This window comes from Notechis scutatus, chromosome 1 (assembly GCF_049901735.1).
Source record: "Notechis scutatus isolate UNSWTSFEM ecotype Mainland chromosome 1, rNotScu1.2, whole genome shotgun sequence".
NCBI lineage: Eukaryota > Metazoa > Chordata > Lepidosauria > Squamata > Elapidae > Notechis > Notechis scutatus.
This window is the reverse complement of record NC_142009.1, coordinates 246,136,716-246,159,094: the sequence shown is the minus strand read 5'-3', so window position 1 is coordinate 246,159,094 and position 22,379 is coordinate 246,136,716. Positions and strand designations below refer to the sequence as shown.

Here is a 22,379-nt window from a genome sequence, read left to right as displayed (position 1 = left end):
TGAAAAAGAGGGAGGTGGGGGAGAGGGAAATAGAGTGTCTTTTTATCTGCTACCAAATTGATTAACATACAAAGATGGCTTGTAACTTCATGTAGCAGCTTCCTTAAGAAATAAGAAATCCTTTGCTCTCTAACAGGCATTTTATAATTTTATTCTCCAACAGTACACTAGATAATTAACTAGAGATCAGTGAAACACTACCTTCCCCAAACTATGCCTTCAAATATATTGGACCGAAACTCCCAAAATTCCCAGATAGCCTTTGATGAAGCTGGATGGGGATTCTGAGTAGTCTAACAGATCTGAAATGCAGTAAATTGGACAAATCTGATAGAAATCAAGGACACATTAAATCTATATGTAAACAATGGCACCTGTAGGAAGTGTGAAAAAAGTCAAGAGGGCAATCATGACTGTGTTCTTTGTTTGGGACTTTCTGACTTCCTCCCCCTCCCACAATGCCCCATCTGTAGATTCATGTCATCTTTTCTATTTCAAGTATTACAGTAGCAAAGGTGAATCAATGCTGTAAACAAAGCTCAAGGGATCAGAATTCAATCACTTCTATTCCACATATTCATCAAAACCATATCTCTTCAGCCTGGTTATTTGTCCTTTGAGGAAAAACACCATTAGAGAAAAAAATATAATTAGTTAAAATGTTCCTATTATGTGTGATGATCAGGTTCTCTGGTGGCTTTATAAATAAAAATAAAAATACAGTATATTAAGTGTACCACCTAGTTTGTTCCCTACATCTTCAAATGCCTGGTGCTTACAAGAACAAAGTAAATTTACCTTGTGTGACAAGCCACTTTGTAGTACACTGTTTCTTGCAATTTCACATAGGTCACAAGTACTCAGTTTCCATACTTGGGCTGCTATGGCATATTCCTCCATCAGTGCTTCCTTCAATTATATACACAAAAAATATATGATTTGCTATCAAATATATTTATGTATTTATTTTGCACCAACAATAGCCTCCTGAAAGCAAATGGACCATTTCTAGTAAAAGGAAACTTAATTTTGCAAAGCTCTTCTATTTTCTTCCTTAATTTTCTTCTTTCCTTGCTGTCCTCTATGTTCCCTGAAAACTTTCTCTAGGGCAGGGGTGTCAAACTGGCAGCCCGCAGGTCAGATGTGTCATGTGCAGGCCACGCCCACTCCAGCTCCACGAAGGGGAAGACATCGCGATACATCACGTGACGGCAACGTGACACTGCGAGTTTGACACCTGTGCTCTAGGATGTCACCAGAATAGTGGAAGCAGGACTAAGTATTCAGAGAAACAGAGAAAAATTGGTGAAATTTCATCTTTTCATCCTTTTATCAGCAGATGCCTCTCATCATACTTGGCAAGATCCAACTTTTATAGTTTCAGAGCTGGGTAGCCTGTTGAGAGTGGTGGAAACTCCAGCCATTACACAGTGAAATGTATTTCTGCAAGCACCCTTCTTTATGAAAATTGGTCATTTTCCTTCTTAGATTTTCATGGATTGATAATACTCAAACCAGACAACACATTCACACGTACACCCCATAGTCCAGCTACAGGACTGGTGCTAATGACATCAACCTTGAAACATTTACGAGAAGCAGAAAACAAATGGGAAAGAAAACTGACTACAGCAGAAAGAAGTCCTGCAAAACTCAAACATTCTAGTTTTTAATGGTGAAATGACATGAAAGAAAGGACTTAGGAGATTGGAGTCCATTCTCCATGCTTCAGTACCCAGCAGATGGGAGAAGGGAGAATGGCTTGAGAAACAAAAGGCTTGTGAGCATTACAAGTGTTTCAGGATGCAACATTTAGGATTCAAACACAGTAAATGATTAAACTGTGAATAGAATTCTATGCCCTCCTAAATGAAGTGAAATGACAACTGAAAGCTATTGCTTTCGAATAAATAAATAAGATTGGAGAGTTGCTGCTGAATTTAATAAGAAAACATTTAAATTAACATGGTTTCAGATGGAAATAAAACTTTTAAATTGCTTTCATGCAAATTACCTTGGTATAGTGGAATTGCATGGGGTCATCTGTGGACAGAGAAACACGCAGTCCCTTGTGCAAGAATTCTCGGAGTGGGTTTTTTGAATACTCCAGGAATAAGCTGTTGTTGCTAAGAGGAGACATGGCAATGGGGATTTGTGCAAGATAATAAAGATACTGGAGAACTGGACTCTGTACAAAAACAACACCCAAAATCATTATTCATTCACGCAGAGATAACAGGAAAGGAAACATTCAGCCAGAGGAAATGGAAAACCATTTTTACAGCTTGGGAAACTTTAACTGACCCTGGCCCTCTGGCACTATACAAGTTGAGTTATTATATATACACAACTATACACCTTTATTTTGCATTGCATTGATGTATTGTTTTTTAAAAATGCATTTTTACAATGGAAAATTAAACAGAGATTTGAGAGGTTAAAACACATTATTGCATTAGCTGAAGTGGGAAATAAAAGGTTTTTTTGCCGTCAGTGGTGATTGAATTGTGCCTTTAGTACAAGCTACCGCTTCAAAAATCAGCTTTTGATCTTCCTGTTCAATCCATTTATCAACAAGCAACCAGAACACTGTTGCAGTTACATGTTTATCGTTTGAAATACAACTGTCTGGAAAAAGCCCTTAAGGAAGCTCATGTTTGCTGTCCAATAAAATAGAATATTTCTCAATTAGAACAGCTTGTGTCAGAATTATATTGAAATCTGCCACCTGGTGGAGAACTGCTTCACAAACCCAAACCCAACTCAAAGTTAAGCTTTTTATAAATCCCGTTGATGTCAACCAGTAAATATGCCCTTAAGCTTCCCATTTGTAGTAATCAGACACATACATTCTTTCAGCAATAAGCCCACATGAGTTTAGTCAGGACGGTCCTATGAGAGTTATACAGGCTTGGGGACCTGGCATGCTTTCCCTAAGAACCGCATCTAGTAGCCTTGTGATTCCTTTAAGGAAGGGGCTTCCAACCTTAGCAACTTTAAGACTTGTGGACTTCAACTCCCAGAGTTCCTCCGCCAGCTTTATTTGTGTATAGCTTTGCTGGCTGAGGAATTCTGAGAGTTGAAGTCCACCAGTCTTAAAGTTGCCAAGGTTGGAGGCCCCTACTTTAAGGTCTTTTTAAAAAGGCAACAATCCTAAAATGCAGAGCAGTATGACATACAGATAATAAACATCTTTCTTTGTGTATAGCAAACCTTAAGATGGAGATCTATAGATCCCATACACTGCCATGGTGTATACAGGTAGTCCTCAAGTTATATCCATCCATTTAACAATCCTTCAAAATATGTTCACAGTGAAGAAAGTGACTTCATATTTACAGTCATTGTAATGTTTCCAGGCAAGTGACCAAAATTCAAGCGCTTGGCCATTAGCATGTATTTATGATGTTGCAGTGACTCAGGTTAAGTGATTGCCATTTGCAATCTTCCCAGGGGGCTTCGGACCAGAAAAGTCCATGGGGAAAGCGAGATTTGCTTAAAGACTGCACGATTTGCTTAAGAACCATATGATTTGCTTAATTGACTCACTTAATGGCTGCATTATTTAGGAATAGAAGGTCTGGTCCCAACCATGTTCATAAGTAGAGGACTATCTGTATAAGTATCATAAATTATTCCCAGTTGCAGGAACTGGGAATGTCTAGTCTAATGAAAAGAAGGACTAGGGGAGACATGATAGCAGTGTTTCAGTATCTCAGGGGCTGCCACAAAGAAGAGAGAATCAAGCTATTTTCCAAAGCACCTGAGGGCAGGACAAGAAACAATGGGTAGAAACTAATCAAGGAGAGAAGCAATTTAGAACTAAGGAGAAATTTCCTGACAGTTAGAACAATTAATCAGTGGAACAACTTGCCTCCAGAAGTTGTGAATGCTCCAACAAGGAAGTTTTTAAAAAGATGTTAGATAAGCATTTGTCTGAAGTGGTGTAGGGTTTCCTGCCTAGGCAGGGGATTGACTAGAAGATGTCCATGGTCCCTTCCAACTATTCTATTCTATTCTATTCTATTCTATTCTATTCTATTCTATTCTATTCTATTCTTCTATTCTATTCTATTCTATTCTATTCTATTCTATTCTATTCTATTCTATTCCATTCCATTCCATTCCATATTAAACTCTATTAGAGTTTTTCAGTGATCTGATGACTCCCAAAGGTATGAGTTCAGTTTCAGAAGTCCCAGACAATTCTAGGAGCAGAAGTCATTTGTCAGAATGATAAACAACAGAGTGGTGGAGGCTGCAGTAGAACCATTACTATACCTTTTTTAGGAGCAATCCATGGGAAATATTGTCTGCAGTTAGAAAGGAGGACACCAGGTGAGTTATTGATCCAGCTTCTCCACAATGAGGTCTAAACAAGAAGGTGCTCATGCCTCTCTCCCTATAAACAATTTAAAATGCAATTAGCATCATACCCGACCATTCAGAAACCCCAAGACCAATCATAATGATACATCTTAAAATGGCTGCTGGAAGTGCAAAAAATATGCATCTGTGACAATGGGCCACTGATGGGCAGCAATATGTACAGTATATTAAATTATTCCGAGGTAAGTCCCCCTTCCTCACAGCCTGGGTAGCCCCTAAGCTAGCCTGACTTACAAACACTGTCATGTTAACTAAGAGGGTAGAAGGGGTTCAGTGGCTGCTGGGCTTCAGATTAAAAATGTTTTAGCTGAATCGTTCAAAGGTAAATCCTCTATTTCATTAGACAGGTATTTATGACTCAAATGACTCATTGCAGGATAATTCTGCCAGTAGGCTAGGTTTCGTGGCACCGACAGAGATTAAACTGCTTCAAATATATTGTGACCACAGCTTTGTCTCAATTCTTGAAACTTAGTTTTATTTTATTTCATATTATATTTTACCAAGACTTAAATGCTCCTCTCTAAACAGGCTGTATGTAGAAGACTTTGAAAGTCTTGTTTGCTTTGTTTTCTCATTTTAAATGTCTTAATTTCACCCTTTCTCTCCAGTTGCATACAACTGAAGTCAATCTAAATCGGCAGGCTGCACTGTGTTTGCAATCCGATTTTGTGCTTAATTGGTATGTGAGCAGATCTGTAAACAAACACCTGTGAGAGAATGAATAATCTGTATTCTTTTTTGTACAGATTACAGGTTTACTATGATAACTACAAATGGCTCCAGGCAAGGCAGAGAAATGTCACTTGTGTAGTCACGGACACAATTCTACAGATTGGTAATTACAACGTTAAGCACTCTGGCTGCAGAAGTAATGCTGAAAATTACTCTACGTATCCGCTGTCACAAATAATGCAGAAATTTGAGCTTCTGCTGATACCGCTTCATTGCTAAAGCTTATAAAAGTGATTTCATACAGAAATCACAAAAGAGATTAAAATGAAAATTAGAATGCATACTTCAAGTACTGATGATCTTCAGTCTGGAAAGTTATCTCCTCCTTACCTAACAAAAGGATGTTTGTGGAACAAAAAAAAAAAACCATGTTCTGCCTTGATGTTTCTCAGACTGTAATCAAAATCTCTCCATTTCCACCTAACCCCAGTTCTCCCATCAAACTCACAGGTGATACAAATCATAATCCAAGAACATCTAAGGATCTTTGGTTAAGAAAGACTTGTTCATCGAGTTATAAGATATCCTACTTTTTGTTTGTTCATCTACCTCCAAAAGATGATTAGCATCTGTAACGGAATTTATCATTAGGACAATTTATGCCTAATCCTAATGCCCAGAGCAGAATTTGTCAACCTGGAAATGTGCAGAACTCCAGCATGTCTTCATTGTATAATTAAGATAGGAGGCAAAATAAATTTTAAAAGGGAGAAGGGAGGTAAATTACATGCATTTTTGTTTATCTTACGAAACCATGATGTAAATATACTTTTCTACCAAACTTACAGAAACAGGGAAATAGAAATATTACTACTTACTTTCTAAGATTGTTGAGAACCATGATGTTTGCATACATATAATACAAATAATAGCTATATGGAGGATTTTTTCCACTAATCCAAGTATCAGGATGGGGGCTCCTTTCAGAGAACATGTGATCACTATGTTTTGATTCATCATCCACACTATCAAACCCTGTCACCTAAGAATTCAATAAAAACAGATTTTTGTATGAATAATGTATATATGCTTTTCTGAATTATCTAACTTAATTGCTACAAATTAAAATTTAAACTGCCGATGATCATAAGGTCCCAAATCCTTTTTGAAATATTTCTGGGAGTTAGATGACATATACATGATGGTGATAATGATGCAAGCCATTATGGGGTAACCATCATAAGGTGATTAATTTGCATCTCCATAATTAGGTATGAAGGCATCCTACTTTTGTTATTGTCCTTTACCATGTTGTTGGTACTACATAACCTAATGCTTTCTTAAAACTACTACACAAAATAATTTTTGATCGGTTATCTCTTGAAAATTAAATGAATGTTCACACATATATCCAAATGAATATAAGCATAAGCAAAAAGAAAGAGTGCACTGGATAATCTGGCACTATATTTTAGAATGCAGACTAAAATTGTTGGCACCATCTAGAGGCCAAAAGACACTGTTGTGTATTCAACGTTTCCGTAACAAGAATCAAAGCAGTTAAATATTTGTTCTTTTCTTTTATGTAAATTAAAATCTGAAGCTCTCATCACAGGAAAGATAGGAAGAAGGTAGTTTTCCTTAAATGTTATAAAATTCAGAACCAACAATCATGAACTACAATGATCCATTCTTCTAAATAAACAAACAAAATAGGAGTGTTGTGGTGAAGAATAACAGGCAGATAATCTAAAGTGGTAAAGGTGTTTTGTGGGAATCTGAGCTCTAACAACAAGAACTCACAACTCTGCTGTGTGATTCAAATGGAGGGGACTATGAGACTTGTATGCTGGGGCAATCAAAATTATGTTATCATGATTCCAATGAATGCACATATTTGAGTCTAAAGGCACTCCATTTCCAAGACTATTGAAAAATCTACTGAGGAAATAAATAAAAATATTGCCAAAATCCTAATAGTAATGCAAGATCAAAAATCAAACTTCACATAGAATCTTGTATGAATCACATTTAACACATTCCAGGCTTCACTTCTTAGTGAATATGTTAAGCTGGAGTCTTTGTAAATTGTCTGATTTTCCTTCTCTAATGTAGTACACACAGATATGAGTCCTAAGAATAAGAGCTGGGCATTAATCCTTTCAATTGAAGCAGGGAATCAATAGCTGGGTGAGAAAAGTATATATGTGTTGCTATGTTGCTGGTGCACTGAAGTTTACTAGAGCTGGCTGTTGCCTTTCTTAAGAAATTATGATGATGAATCTGGGCAATACTTCATTCCTGGACATCCCAATCTCCCTGAGGCTGTAACATATTTATTTTTCAAAAGATTAGATTTACTTATAAAATGTCCCCCTTTTCAAGTTGGATTTAGTTGCTGCTTCAAAGAGGGATAGTTATATTTAAATTAACTAGATCCAGACCTTCTATCTCAGGGATGTCCAACTCACGTCGTCACGCGATGTATCAGGACTTTTCCCCCCCTTTGGCCGTGGGTGTGGTCAATACGTGACGCATTCGGCCCACGAGCCGGGTGTTTGACAGCCCTATTCTATGTCCTGGCAATGTTTAATGGAGCTCTGCTGGTTCCCAGCTGCACAGTTTCAATTTGCACAGTCTATATACAAATATTTGTAGGGAGGCAAGAATAAGAAAGAAGAGTGGCATCTAGGTTTCCTAACCTTACTCTCTCATAATTTTTCAAACTTTTGACTGATATTCAAGCCAAATTAGATTAATACATTGAAAGTCTCTGGGTTGCTTGCAGAATACATGTGTGTGATATTTCACCTGATAGTTACTGATCTGTTATGTCCCTTTCATTTCAGGCCATAACTGAAAATCAAGTATATGTGGTTATACACATATATTCCATTGTAGCTGATGAATTTGATAGTATATCACTTGTTCACCTTGCAGGGGATTATTATTATAATTCTCCAAATCCGGGCAATTCTATAACAGAACAAGGTATTGCCCATTTTACAGACCCAGCAATAACCGATTAATTATAAATTCTGATTGGGATCAGTCAGTGGTAATTTCCCCCCAGGTCTTAGAAAGATGTAGAATTTGCTTCTGAGGGAAGATGGTACTAAATCTTCCAGGAATCTGAGCATGCTTGTTAAATAAAAAAGCAGGTGTTTGGTATCCTAGCACTTCTTCTCATCAGCAACACCTGTAGGGACTTTAAGCTGGAAGGAGTAGAGGAGCATTGCTTGTGCCAAATACTGGACTAACTGGTTCATCATCTGGGTTAACTGGTCCAATTTGCAACTTGCTGTGATATCTCAGCAAGATACTAGCAACCTATTTCAGGGTCACTGAGGCTACCAGACAACTTCTGCCTCAGCTTTCTTCCTTTAGAATTGGGAGTAATGAGATGGGGAATTTTCTGCCAAAGTTTCCTGCTAATAATTAAACTACTTACATTACAAATAATATTAAACAGTGTGTGGGTATAAGATGTATCTAAAGTGAGGTATAAAAAATTATTATAACCCCACCATATACAGAATGAAATATTTTGAGCCTATAGCTCTATATTTCCAAATTTAAATCCTGTAGCCAGAATAAGTGCCTTGATTAAAAAGCAATTCATATTGTATTTTGTAGGATTAACAGATATTTACAGAACAAATTTGTTCAGATTTTACTCTGTCTAGATATTTCCCCAATATCAATATTTTCTTTTATCATAAAATTACTTAAAAGATTATAATTATTTCTCATCCCCACTTTTAGATTTCCCATTCTGTTTGATATTAAGTAGTTAATTTTCTCAATTAACATGAGAATCCCAATTTATCATGCAGGGAGTTTGTTATTTGTAAATACTGAAACCAGACAAAGTTTCTTTCACCTGTCTAGACATCAATTTTAACTCTAGTCGGTAATTATTCATTTAATATCATACCATACTATAGATTCATATTTTTATTTCTCAGTTTAGAAAAGCACATTTCCATTTGTTGATACTGAACTCCTTATTTATTAAGATGCTAGCAGATTTAATTTGAGCTTAAAAATGTCTTCTTTTATGCCAGATTTTGAATTTTTTTAGAATTAATTCCTATTCAACCAAACTCTCCTTTACATCAAAAGGAGAGCCAGTTAATATACTCTATCCATCCAAACTGAAATATATGGGAAGAATTAAATTAACTGCACAGTCCCTCAGTAAATTAGAATAAGACAATTCTATTTTAACAATATATTCCAAAGCTCTATGCAAGGGATTGGTGCATTTTTCACTAAAAATCTTAGTTCGCTTTCCTCTATCTGGCTTTTAAGATTTCATGTTAGTGCCCAAACATTTTGAGCCTATTTTTGAAGGCTGAACTTGTTTCTGAAAACACATAAAAGAAGAATGCAGAGTGATACTAGATACTAGATACTAGAACAGTCAAATACTTACAAATTTAAGAAAAAGATGTAATTCTTTATGATCCAAGGGGTTGATGGTTGCTTCAAACAGAGGTAAGAATATGTTTTCCAGCATTTTCGCAAAGTTAGGCAGAATATTTTTTTCCTTAAATATATCACTGGGAGGAAAACAAATATTTGAATATTTTTATTGTGCTTACTTGGGATATGGTCTACTTCAGGAATAGGTATTCTTGTTCAAGCTTGCCTCTCCCTCAAAGATATCAGTTGAATTTTGGCTGCAAAAACCCCTAAGCAACTTTAGTTCAATCACTTTAAAGTACACAACAAAAAACCAAAATAATACTTGAATAATGTAACATGAAAATGCTCTGAATATTCTAGCTTTACCCTTCAAATGATATTATTATTTAATAACATATTATGATGTTACTGCTAACCATCTCTAATCTTTAATTTAAATTAATGGGAAAAATTGATAAAAGTGTACTTTTCATATCAATCCCATTCCTATGCAAACAGAGACCTTCAGCAAAATCCTAGGGTCATTTCTGCAAGACATTGCATATGGTTATTTATATACCATATTTATTAGATCAATTTTAGATAGCTGTCCAATCAAAGTACAGCTCAGAGCATCATACAAATTAAAAACATCAAATAGTAATAAAAACATTAAATAAAACATATTGGGCTAGAGACAATTTCAAAACAATCAGAAACAAGAAACAATCAACAAAACAATCAAGATAGGCACAAATCCTCCTATCTCTGTGCCTGGGGGTGGAAACAGTACGCAAGGTAAGGCGATCCAAATGTCATTGGGAAATCATAGGGGAAATGTAGCAACAGAGAAAGCACATCTCTTGGGTTCCTCAAGATGACATGGCTTAAGTAATGGAACTGGAACATGCCCAACCTGACAGATGTATCAGATACATAAAAGTAATTATAGATGGGGAGCTTCATATACAACCAATTCCTGTGCAACAAAAGGCTTTGTATGTAATAACTAACACCTTAGATTGCACCCTAAAGCCTACTTGCAACCAGTGCGATTCATGAAACTGTGATATTATATAGGAAAACCCAAATACTCCTATAACTATACATAGGACCAGCTAAACCTTCTCTATGATCTTTAAGGACAGGCCCATAGGGAGTGCATTGCAGTCATCCAAACAATAGGTCATCAAGGCTTGAGTGACCATGAGTAGGGCAGTAATGGATTATGGATAGGGCAGTAGGGCTGCACAAGGCAGATTTGTGCAAAGACTACCTGAGCCATAGCTGCCACTTGTCCTTTGAGCAAGAGCTATATTGGCAATCCCAAATTGCATCAACCTGCTTGTTCTCCGAAATTTCCTACATGAGTCATTTTTGCAATATTTGTGGAAGCAACTGAATAACAAGGGCAATTTAAATATAGGAAGGAAGAGAGTTTGGAGATGCATCTTTGCTTCCCGTGTACATTAGAGGTCATCAAATTATGCAAGTAACCTGCTAAGATGCTGCTAGTTTTGTGCTAATCTCCCAGGTTTAACATACCAGAAAGGAAGGGAAGGAGGAAGTAAGCCATACCATCTCTTCTAAAATGCAAACTTCCTGGTACCACCCATTTTAGAAATGCCATGTCACTGCCTTGCTTTCTTTAGTCCTTTTATCTCCCAAATCGTTGTGGTTTCCAAAGTATAGTCCTCAACAGTTTTTTAAAGCAACATATTTGGTTCTTACAGGCAAATTAATTGAAGCTGTTGAACTCTCCAGATGGCCTCACACAATATAGTGTGGTAACAGTCATGGTGCAAGATTATTTACTTAACCACATTGTGGTAAAATTTCCTCATTGTTGCAAGGGAAGTTCTTACTTCTTATACTTAAGGATATTTTAAACCTCAACTCTCTGTTAAAGAACTGGAAAAAAGAGACATGAAACTGTTTCCAATAATGTATTATTTATTATTTTACTTACTAGATTCTTGGGACCTGAATAATCCAGCGCATGTGAGGTGAATAAACTTTGTGCCTTATGAACCATTTAGCCAAATTCTGCCACTCATCTGCGGAACGCCCATAAATAGACAGCCGAGGTTCTGTGTACTGATATTTACTTTCTTCTAGTTCACGGGCAACTTCCTATTCAAAATAAGCCATTATTACTTTTCTGTTTAGAGCAAACACATTTCATCAAAAAGTCTTACATGCAGAGCCTAACTTAGAAACACACCTACTGACAATTAATCACAGTGCATTTTGTATTCAACACCTCAAATTCCCCAAGTGTTTACAGACCTAATGATGCCACTTAGGATAGTTTTTTAATTTTGCAAGTTATAGAATTCCCTGCCATATAATATTTACCACAGTGTTTGAAACTCTAAATACTTCAGCATTCTTCTGTTGCAGTGTCATGAAATGTAGAAATGTGAGCAATATGGGAAAGGCCTTTAAATTTGTTCCTATATATATATATATTTCTAAACTTTGTTAAGAAAGAATTAATCTCTCCACCATAGAAACCTAATTGGAAGAGGTGAAGAACTCATCTCTCTTAAACATGGATATCAGGGTTTTGCTGAAATCTGATTGGGGGGAGAGGAGGAACACAGACCATATTATTAGCTACAGATTTTGTATCCTGCTTAACATTCACCCCAATCATGAATCTATGAATGAAGAATTATTCCACCTGTATTACCAGATGACCACTAGATGGTGACAAGGAGATCCAGAAACTGCATTATATTGTTCCATACCAGAGGTCTCCAACTTTTAAGACTTTTGGACTTCAACTCCAAGAATTCTCCAGCCTTCTGGGAGTAAAAGTCCACAAGTCTTAAAGTACAAGTTTGAGGACCCCTGTTCTATACTCTGCATAACAAACCAAGTTAATAGTTGATTGCATCTGTAACTGTGAAACCACAGACCAAGCTTTTTGAGACTCGCAAATTCAATCAATGTGATCAGTGTTAACAATAAAAGTAAGCACCAGGACACGAAACTATACTGAGTACTTTCCATTACATTATCCAGGATCTATTTGTTGTTTGGCTACCTTTTAAAAAATCAGAATATATCATGATCTTCTAATCTAGTCATATCCTTGGTTTTTAAACAAGTCAGCATAATTCAGTATCCCTTATCAATAAAAGCACTTAAGTATAGGAAGATGCCATCAAGTCCTTCAATGTAGGAGTCCCATTTAAAGCATTCTGTATCAGAGGCATCCACAAAACCCAGTGCTTTCATCAAAATAACCAAAGCAGCCTTGAACCATTGCAACACAAGTCCATTCCTTTCACAGGTGCCTGCAATATCGTGATATGTGTATAAAAAGGGCAGAATTGTGTCGTGAGGTGTGATGCTACTTACCCCTCCTTGACTGTCCTTGCTGATGTATCTGTCCCAAAATAATGGCTATCCAATTCATCCAGGGCAGTAGTTCATTAGGTTAGGACACTAGGCTGATGATCAGCAGGCTCGTGTTCAAGACCCAGTTACTGCTGTGAGACGGGAGGAGCTCCCATCACACACTGTAGCTGCTGCCAACCCAACAGTTCAAAATCAAGCGACTGTGAGTAAATAAATGGGTAACCACTTCAGTGGACAATTTAATGGGGATATAAAAGGAATCCCCAACTTGCCATCCCCTGGGCAATGGTGATCTCGCTGTTCAACCCTAAAGAACTTTGGCACTCCCCACTTGATTGTAGTAGCAATATCCAGTGAAGGGGAATCCTCACCTCTTTGGATAATTGATTAGATCTAATCTTTTTTCCTGCATCAATTTGGACATGATACTCCTATTCTTCAGGCACAGTTGATGTGGTGCCTCCATGACCTGAACAAATAGGCATTGTAGGAAACCACCCCTCTCAGCAGTGCCTACCAACAACGAGCTGTAAAATTCAAAACCCATTAGCCACAAACCATATGGATTCCAATTAAGAGTAATAAAACACATGAGATTGAAGTCATCCCATCTTCGTTTTACTCTATACTCTTTCATTTTGTAATAAATGTCATCCTCATAATTAACAGCATCTCTGTTAATTAATATTAAACAGATATGCTGCTAATTATGTGAATTGAAATAGCATTCATGTAATTACTGTTATATTCAGTCTGGTTTTCCTAATGAAGTCAGGATGTCCAATTTTGTCTTCTAATTGCACTTACGAATGTCCACAAATTTATGCAAGAAAGCATTTCAGCAATCCATAATTCACAGAAAAAAGACATACATTTTCACTGTTGAAAATGAGATCTAAATGGGCTTAACCTCTAAAGACTAATATCAAAATAATTTTGAAGAACTGAACAGATTAGTCGGATATTTCAAATCATTTATTGGGTAATACTTTGCTTTGGGTAATACTTTTATACTAGAATAATATAAAATGGTGTATTATTTAAACTTTATAAACATTTTATGTATGATTTTTATATATTGCATGTATGTGTACATCATTTCCCTTTATTCAAATATTTACAGTAGATCAAGGATGTCCTTTGATTCCAATCCCATGCACATTAACCCTAATTTATGCACACAGAATGCAAAAATTAATTTATATTAATGCTTAATTGTATTTCTCTTTCAAATAAAAACATTTAAGAATAAAAACATTTAACATTTAAAAACATTTAAAATCCTTAGATATCCTCAGGTATCTAGAGATCAATACAATTGGATTAGAAAGCTTATTTTCATAATTAAAAATATTTCATTATTATCTACAACAATGGAAAAAATACGTGAGAAATTCATCAGTCAGAATAGTTCACATTAAGATATGCAGGTAAATGGTCTATGCAAGACACCAGCTGATGGCATATTTATAGGATTAAACTTTTGGAACAGAAATGTTCAGGAAAAAAATGACTTTAAAAAGCACTAATGGAAGACGGTCAAGGAGTGCATGATAATTTGGGCAAAAAATGTGGGCCACAGTATTGAATTAGATAAGTGGGAACATATTTGGGAAATAAATTACAAACTAACTTTGTCAGCCTCGTACAAAGAGAATCTCTATAAAATGGTGTATCATTGGCACTTGCCACCTGCAAGACTGGCTAAGATGTTCCCGAATCTCTCCCCAAACTGTTGGAAGTGTAACTGCATCCAGGGAACATACTTCCATATGTGGTGGACATGTCCATATGCTCAGAAGTTTTGGAAAAATATCAAAAATTGGATTCTAAATATAACTAAACAAGAAGTAAAACTTGAACCCAAAACCTTTTTGTTGGGTATGATAGACTCAAAAATAGAAAAAAAAATATCAATATTTAATCTTGCACATTATAACGGCAGCCAGAATAAGTTATGCTCAAAACTGGAAACTGTCTATTGTCCCTTCAGAGGAGATGGTCATTAAAAAAATTCACGAGTGTGCAGAGATGGACAGCCTAACCAAATTACTAAAAAAACAACAAAGACAGTGAATACTACAAAGTTTGGAACTGTTGGTACGAATGTTGGTTAAAGAAAAAGCACCATTTGACAACTGAATCAGTTATGAAACTATGAAGGACGTGCATTTAATTATAAAGTATTCTGTGAAATTAAAACATTAAAAGAACAAGGAGGGTATTGTAACAAGGTAGATCACGTCAATGTTATGGGGTAAAAGAAAAAAAGAAAAGAAAAATGTAACCAATGCTCAATACCTGCTGCAAAATGTATATATGCATATATATTTGTTTGTTTCTTTTTAAATGTTCTAAATATATGAAACTTAAATATATATATTTTTAAAAAAGCACTAATGGAAGAATTAGATAAAGCTTCAAAGCCTTGTAACAATGGACCAGTATCTAGGATGAATTATTATTCTGGTTTCTATACTGCTTCCTTCATAAATACTCTGAGCAGTTAATAACAAATGCATAGCAGAGTAAAAACAATGAATGTACAGTAACTGATATGCCACATATCTGGGGTAGATGGTCTTCATTTGAGTCCAAAGTGTTTCAAAAGAGGTACATTTTTACAGCTCTTTGAAAATATTATCAGGAAGGAGTGGTTTAAATATCAAGGGCTAGCTGCTCCCGAGTAGGACAGCCATCATAGGAAAAGCTTAACAATGGGGTCCCTGAAGATGGCATCCTCTCAGGGGTAAGTGAGTCTCCTTTTCCTGGAGAAATTCAACCCAGGGCGGACAATCTCAGACATATCCACAAAACCTTGAACTATGAAAGATTTAAAAGTGACATCTGAGACTTGAATTTCATCCAGAAATTGACTAGCAACCAATGCAGCTCCCACATTAGAGTTTTTACACAGGCAAATCAATTCAATACTGAAAAGTTGGGAAAGACTCAGGAAACTCAGTATGTTAAGAAAATCTAATGAAGGCATTAGATTGAGCAAAAAGGAATACAAGGGCCTTCAGAAAAACAAATATCTACATAAATTGAATTCTTGTTTCATTGTGTATATCTTTGGTTGTTAGCAACCTATTTAAAATGGTTACATGATGACATGTTCCTACAGAGCTTTCTGTCCATTGTAACTTCATGGCCTAAAATCTTTCAGAGCAGGTGTAACATCTCCTGATTTTATTCTACAAAAAGAACTCACATTCTAATTAGATTTACTGGATGGCTTTGGACCAGAACAAATAAATATATAATGCTCACGCTCTCTCAGCCCTAGGAAGAAGGCAATGGAAAGTCACTTCCGGAAAACTTGCCAAGAGTTCAGGGATGTATCTAGGGCAGGGGTGTCAAACTCAAGGCCCAAGGGCCAGATCCAGCCCGCAAGGTGCTTAGACCTGGCCAGGGGCTGCCCTGGAAACAGTGAAGGACAAGCCCATGGTGCCTCTGCTGGCGAAAATGGAGCTCATTTTCACTGGCACAGGGTTGGAGGAAGCCGTCACAGTCAAAAACAGAGCTCGGGAGCCCGTTTTCTCTGGCAGAACACTCGGGCCACTATAGGTGCGCTCGACATAAGAGATGTCGAGTTGGCCACACCCACCCTGGCCCACACAAGGTCAAACACAGCCCTGATGCGGCCCCCAATGAAATCAAATTTGACACACCTGGTCTAGGGCTAGGCAGTCACCAGGAATCAACATTAACTTGAAAGACACTCAAGCTAAGGCATGATTGGTTGAAAAGATGCTTACCTTCACCATCCGAGCAAAATATTCACCACCAAGATAGTTTTCTGTTTTCAAGTACAAGTCCCTCAACTCACTTGCACCTACAGGATTGTATTTGGAGTTAAATTTATCAAACCGGTGAAATGTCTGACGATCCTAAGAAAAGCAGGGGTTAAAATGTACATTTGTTATATTTTTAGATTTATATTATTGACCGCTGGATATTACTTTCAGTAACTCACATATTCATAATATGTTTTTTTTAAATACAAAATATGCATCTACAAAAAGGTAATTTGAGTTCAGACTATAACAACTAGCACAGTAAAAACATGAGTTTGTCAACCAAAAGTTTCTTTCTCTTTCCATGGTTGGGCAATTTAGGAAACCTTGATAATTATTCTGATGTGATCTTTATTTAAAATGAACTTACTGCATGGACATCTAGTGAGTCTACAGTGAGGTCATAGGGATCCATGTGTAGGCTTTCAAACACCTGCTTCAAAGTCAGCTTCTTGTCTTTTCTTTCCCCAACTATCCTGTTGGGTTCCGTTTGATAAGTGTGCTTAATGAACCTCAGTAGATGTTTCTGATTCATGCAAGCAGCAGCATGGATGTGGGTATCAACCTGAAATAATAAAAAAAAGTAGCAATTTTCCTCAGCTGAAGCTATTTTACTACTATCTCTGTGACACAAACTTAAGTTAAAGACATTACGGATAATAATTGAGTCTCAAATTTCTATCGCTAAGGAAAATAATTGTTAAGTAAGTTTTGTCCCATTTCTTGCCACAGATGTTAAGTGAATCACTGCAGTCATTAAGTTAGTAACACATTGTTAAGTGAATCTGGCTTCCCTATTGGCTCTGCTTGTTTGAGAGTCACAAAAGGTGATCGATCACATAATCCCATAATCTATTCCAAATGTCATGAGTCGGTGTCCGAATTTTGATCATGTGACCATGGAGATGCTGCAACAGTTGTAAGAGTGAAAAATGGTCATTAGTCACTTTTTTCAGTGCTGCTGTAACTTCAACAGTCACTAAATGAATGGCTATAAGTTGAGAATTACTTGCAGTTTGTTAATGTGCTACTGTAAATGTAATACTACAAAACATATTTTCATAGATATCAGACATTAGGTTAAGGTAAGAGAGATAATCTTGAATTCACCCAAAACTAGTCCTCTAATCAAACTGAATTATGTCACAATTCAGTCCACTTTGAGTGTTGGTGAAGGATCACACATTTCTTAGCTTTTAGGATAAGAAAGTTTCTAAATTAAAATGGAAGATTGGAAAGCATTTCTAAACAGTAAACAATTCTGCCTTTGAACAGAACGATTATAACATAAGAGTCCTACTTACTGTTTCGATGTGAAACTTAATGTGAAACTTAATAGCCTTGTGAATAACACTGTTATAGAACCCTGTCTTTTATTCCAATCTTTGGTCCATTAACAGAAGAAACTGGGCCTTTTCCACCTCATCTATTCCTTTGTAGCTCTGAAGGACTTTTGAATTGTGGCCAAAAGCAGCATCCATAGCAGCAGATGGGAATTATTGAAAACTAGAGATCAGATGATGATTAGAGGGTGCAGTGGCTCAGGGATTAAAGACATTGAGCTTGTCAGCTGGAAAGCCGATAGCCCAGGTTCAAGAGCCAAGTACTGCTGCCCACCTAGCAGTTCAAAAGCATGTAAACGCAAGTAGATCAATAGGTACTACTTCATTAGGAAGGTAACAACATTCTGTGTGCAGCTTATAGTCATACTAGTCATATGACCATGGAAATATCTTTGGAAAATGCTGGCTCCCTCAGCTAAGAAACAGAGATGAGCACCACCCTCTAGAGTTTGACAGAACTAGATGGGGAAACCTTTATTTTTACCTTTAAATGATTAATGATGATCAGATACATTTACTTATAAACCATTTTCCAGATATATTTACATGGAGTTGTATTTGGCTACCTATACATTTTTGTTCAATAGTTCTTCTCATGACATGTATATATCTTTTCCTGCCAATTTTAATTTAGTCCCTTATTTTCAGCATATCTGAATCACAGCCAACAGTGTTAGCCAAGTCATGAAAGAACAATGCATTTGATTAACCTGTTAAGCTGTTCAATGATTTTTACTCAATAATATTTAGTATTTTAAAACACATCCCATATGTCTTATTTTCTCAGGGATTAATATTTTCTCCACCTTTAAAATCTATATGAACCAACTTTATATTACTGTCACAGAGAAAAATACAGTTAGATCTGTAATCTTTCTGCAGGATTTGAGAATTGAGTGCAAGCTAGAAAAGAGAGGACTGAAATAGAAAAGAATTCCTATGTCTGCAGAGTCCAAATTGTTATCAGATTCTTCCCCAAAGCAATTGCAATTCTGACTATTTGCAGAAGCGAGAGGAGATGTCTTTTTTTAGCTCAAGCAATAGGCCATATTTTTCTTCCACTCACAAACATTATTATTAAGAACTTAGGGTGATATGATATACTGTGGTGAAGTTCCTATCATGGGAGATCAGGACAAATAAGCTCTTCACTGAATAGATGAAATTGAACAATCCTTATTAATTTCATTTCAGTTGCAAAAATAATTCAGCCTCTGCAATGATAAAAAAAAATCCTTCAACTTCATTCCATCCTCCATGCTTTTTCTGTGATCTTTAATCATAACTACAAAAGCTTAAGCAAGAGGTATTTATTCAAGAGGATATCTATTTTATTTTCTACAATCATTATGAATCAAAACAATGCTTCAATTCAGCAAAGTGAGAATCTTCAGTATGGCTCTTTTATACCTTGGGGAACATTATTTAATGAACATGGCAAGAGAGTACTAAATGAATTACAGTTGACAATATATGCCTAACCAGCCATTTAGAAATTTGTAATATGCAAGCAGAAGATTGTGGTTCAATCAAACAAGGAAACAAACATTCAATATGGGAATTAATTTCCACAGATACATATTAAATTTATACCGTGCAAACATGTGTTTGTTACTCTAGTCAAATGCTGATTGTACAAATACTGTACCAAAACTGAGTGTCTTGATTGTTCCATTGACTAATCAACTCGGTCAAAGTCAAAAATGACAAAAGTACATTTAGTAAGTCACATCCTGATCCAAAAAATGTTTTGGAAACACAAGTAGGTTTTTGTCTATTATACCTTTCGTTGCCCCTTCAAAATACTGCTCTTTAAAAAGATACTTATTTTGCATGTATAAATGAGGTCCCAAGATAGAAAACAGCAGCAATGAATAGTCTCTTAAAAGTAGCGATATCAATAGCACTTATATACCGCTTCATAGTGCTTTACAACACTTACTCTGTAAGTAGTTTGCAGAGTGAGCATATTGCCCCTAACAATCAGTCCTCATTTTACTGATCTTGAAAGGATGGAAAGCTGAGTCAACCTTGGGGAGGAACACCTAAATGTAAGAACTTAATTCAATTAAACACAATATCATTACCACATTCTGTGCTTTTCATTTTCCCTTTGATTACATTAAAAATTATGGGTTGGCAACAATTTCCCCAAAAGCTGTGAGGAGGTTTGAGGAGGTTGTACATGGCTCCTGTGGTCTCAGATTGCCTGTGTTAAGGCTGGGCATCTTTCAATCATGATTCAGAAAGATGCTTCAGATCTCATGCGAACTCAGCATTTCTCTGCTATTGATTAAGTCAGCCATGCCCTTTTTCAGACTTCTGAAAACCTGAAAAATGATTGTGTTGCTTTAAGGGATTCATTAAAGCAGCTTTTTTTTTAAAAAAAAATGGGCACATGAAGAAGCTGGGGGGGGGGAGATGTAGCTGTCTTAATGAACAGCAGAGAGGTGCTATGCTTGAGCAAGATCCAACACAGTTCTTTGAAATTGTGTTTGAAATCAGCATAGCACAGTAATAAGGCAAAGTAGGAAAGTTCATTTTTTAAAAATGTTATTCAGAAGCAGTGATTGGACTGGGTGAAAAAGAGCCATAGACAGTGCAGATGCCATCCATTTATGACTGCATGGGTAAATGAACCATTCAGATGAAACAAAAGAGAAGTTTCAGGGCAATTAGCAACCAACACAGGTTCTGTAATCAAAGTATAAAAGTATGTGAACTACTCCATAATTGTATGTAATGGTAGATTACACTGTTTTACAGTATGTATGAATATTATAGTCAATTACATACAAATAAAGGCTACATGTTTATGAATGTATTGAGACATCCAGCGATGACTTATTGAGCATATCTATTTAGGAAGATACTACCCACTACTTTTATTTTATGTGCCAAATTTGGATAGGGAATTAAATATGATAGATTTTTCCCTCTCCATATAATATTTTCCCATTGATCTGGAGGTACCCTAATCTACTATCACAAAATTAGGAGATCACAGGGACCTTGCAGGATAGAAGGAATTGTAGAATCTGACTTCCATCACCTTCTTTTCAACGAAGGCTTCAAAAAACAAAATGCTCTTAGATGGGCAATACTGAAGTTCTTTATTTATTTACTCTTTACTCGTCTTTATTCTTTATTTATTTATGGTTATAACCCTTTCCTACTTGTGGTAGAAAGACCACTTTAATTTGTTAAAGCTTTTTAAATGTCTGAGAAAAATCCCTCAGTTATATTCTACTCACAGTAAGGTTTTCTTTTCTCAATATACAGCAAAATCTTTTTATATACTTCCTATGAATTCCCATGACTTTAGCACCCAGATAAAATGTTTTGCGATCTTCACTTAGAATGCACAATTTATTTATGTATTTATTTCAATTATAGGCTGCCTGACTCCATTATCATTCTGGCAGCATACATACTAAAAACAATATAAAACACTTATGTATAGAGACACTAAAAAGTAAAGATATCTGAAAAAAAATAACAATATAAAAAGCCAACATTTTTTGTTGGAGTGTACATATTCCTTTGCCATTTATTGTGTTAGGATACTTTTTGGGAAGCAATATTAGCCAATTTGTGCTAAGCAGAAAATCTACAGATTTCAGTAGTAAATCATTTATTGTTAAGAATACAGTGAAACCTCATTTTAATAAACTAATTGGGGAAAGAGTGTCTGCTATTCATGAATATCCACTAAATAAGAAATTACACAATTTTCATCCATTTTTATTATTTACATAATTTGCAGAGCAATATACATTGCTGTGCAAATCTGGTCCATCACATATGATGTTTTTAAATCAAGATTTTAAATCTACTAAATCCGGGTATATTTAAATTTTAATTTGTAGAGGTATGGGTTCAGAATATACACACTGAGATCTTGAGTTTATTCTGATATTTCTAAGCAAATATGAAATTGCGCTTGTTGCCTGGATATATCACCCAGAGTTAAGGTCAACTCCAGCTTGTTTTTCATCATTTTTAAAATGAATAGGATTGAACAGTATACAGTTTTCTTAGAAATGTTTCTTTTTTAACTTCCAAAGAATTCTCAAGACTGTATCACAATTATCTTGATTCTGGTGCTGTAAAATGTTAATCCAGAGTAATAATTTAAGGTTCTAAATCAGTAAATATTTATGAAAGCTCTTAAAATTTTAAGAAAGCAATAATAAAACCCATAAAGCTGATTTGTACTCCAGATAGATAATTAATTAGCATACAACTATTATGCACCATTTCATTTGAAAACTTGAAGATGGCAACATTTCTCTAATCATTTGTCTTACTTTTTCTTTTATTTGCTATTGAAATCAAACTGGCACAAACACTGAAGGCATATGTCTGCTCTTACTTTAGCATAGGATCATAA

General features: G+C 35.8%; 1 protein-coding gene across 10 annotated transcripts in view; it reads right to left on the bottom strand.

Annotated features, from left to right (window-relative positions):
- Positions 1-22,379, bottom strand: part of AMPD3 (adenosine monophosphate deaminase 3) — a 47,806-nt gene that overhangs the window by 3,839 nt on the left and 21,588 nt on the right. For all 10 annotated transcript variants that reach the window (XM_087950941.1, XM_087950943.1, XM_087950940.1 and 7 more), the window contains 8 exons: positions 17,014-17,208; positions 16,605-16,736; positions 11,444-11,607; positions 9,503-9,629; positions 5,943-6,106; positions 4,282-4,402; positions 2,015-2,188; positions 799-909 (listed from right to left, as the gene is read on the bottom strand). In XM_087950941.1, the coding sequence (XP_087807067.1) occupies positions 799-909; positions 2,015-2,188; positions 4,282-4,402; positions 5,943-6,106; positions 9,503-9,629; positions 11,444-11,607; positions 16,605-16,736; positions 17,014-17,208 (1,188 nt within the window). The remainder of the gene's footprint in view (positions 1-798; positions 910-2,014; positions 2,189-4,281; positions 4,403-5,942; positions 6,107-9,502; positions 9,630-11,443; positions 11,608-16,604; positions 16,737-17,013; positions 17,209-22,379) is intronic.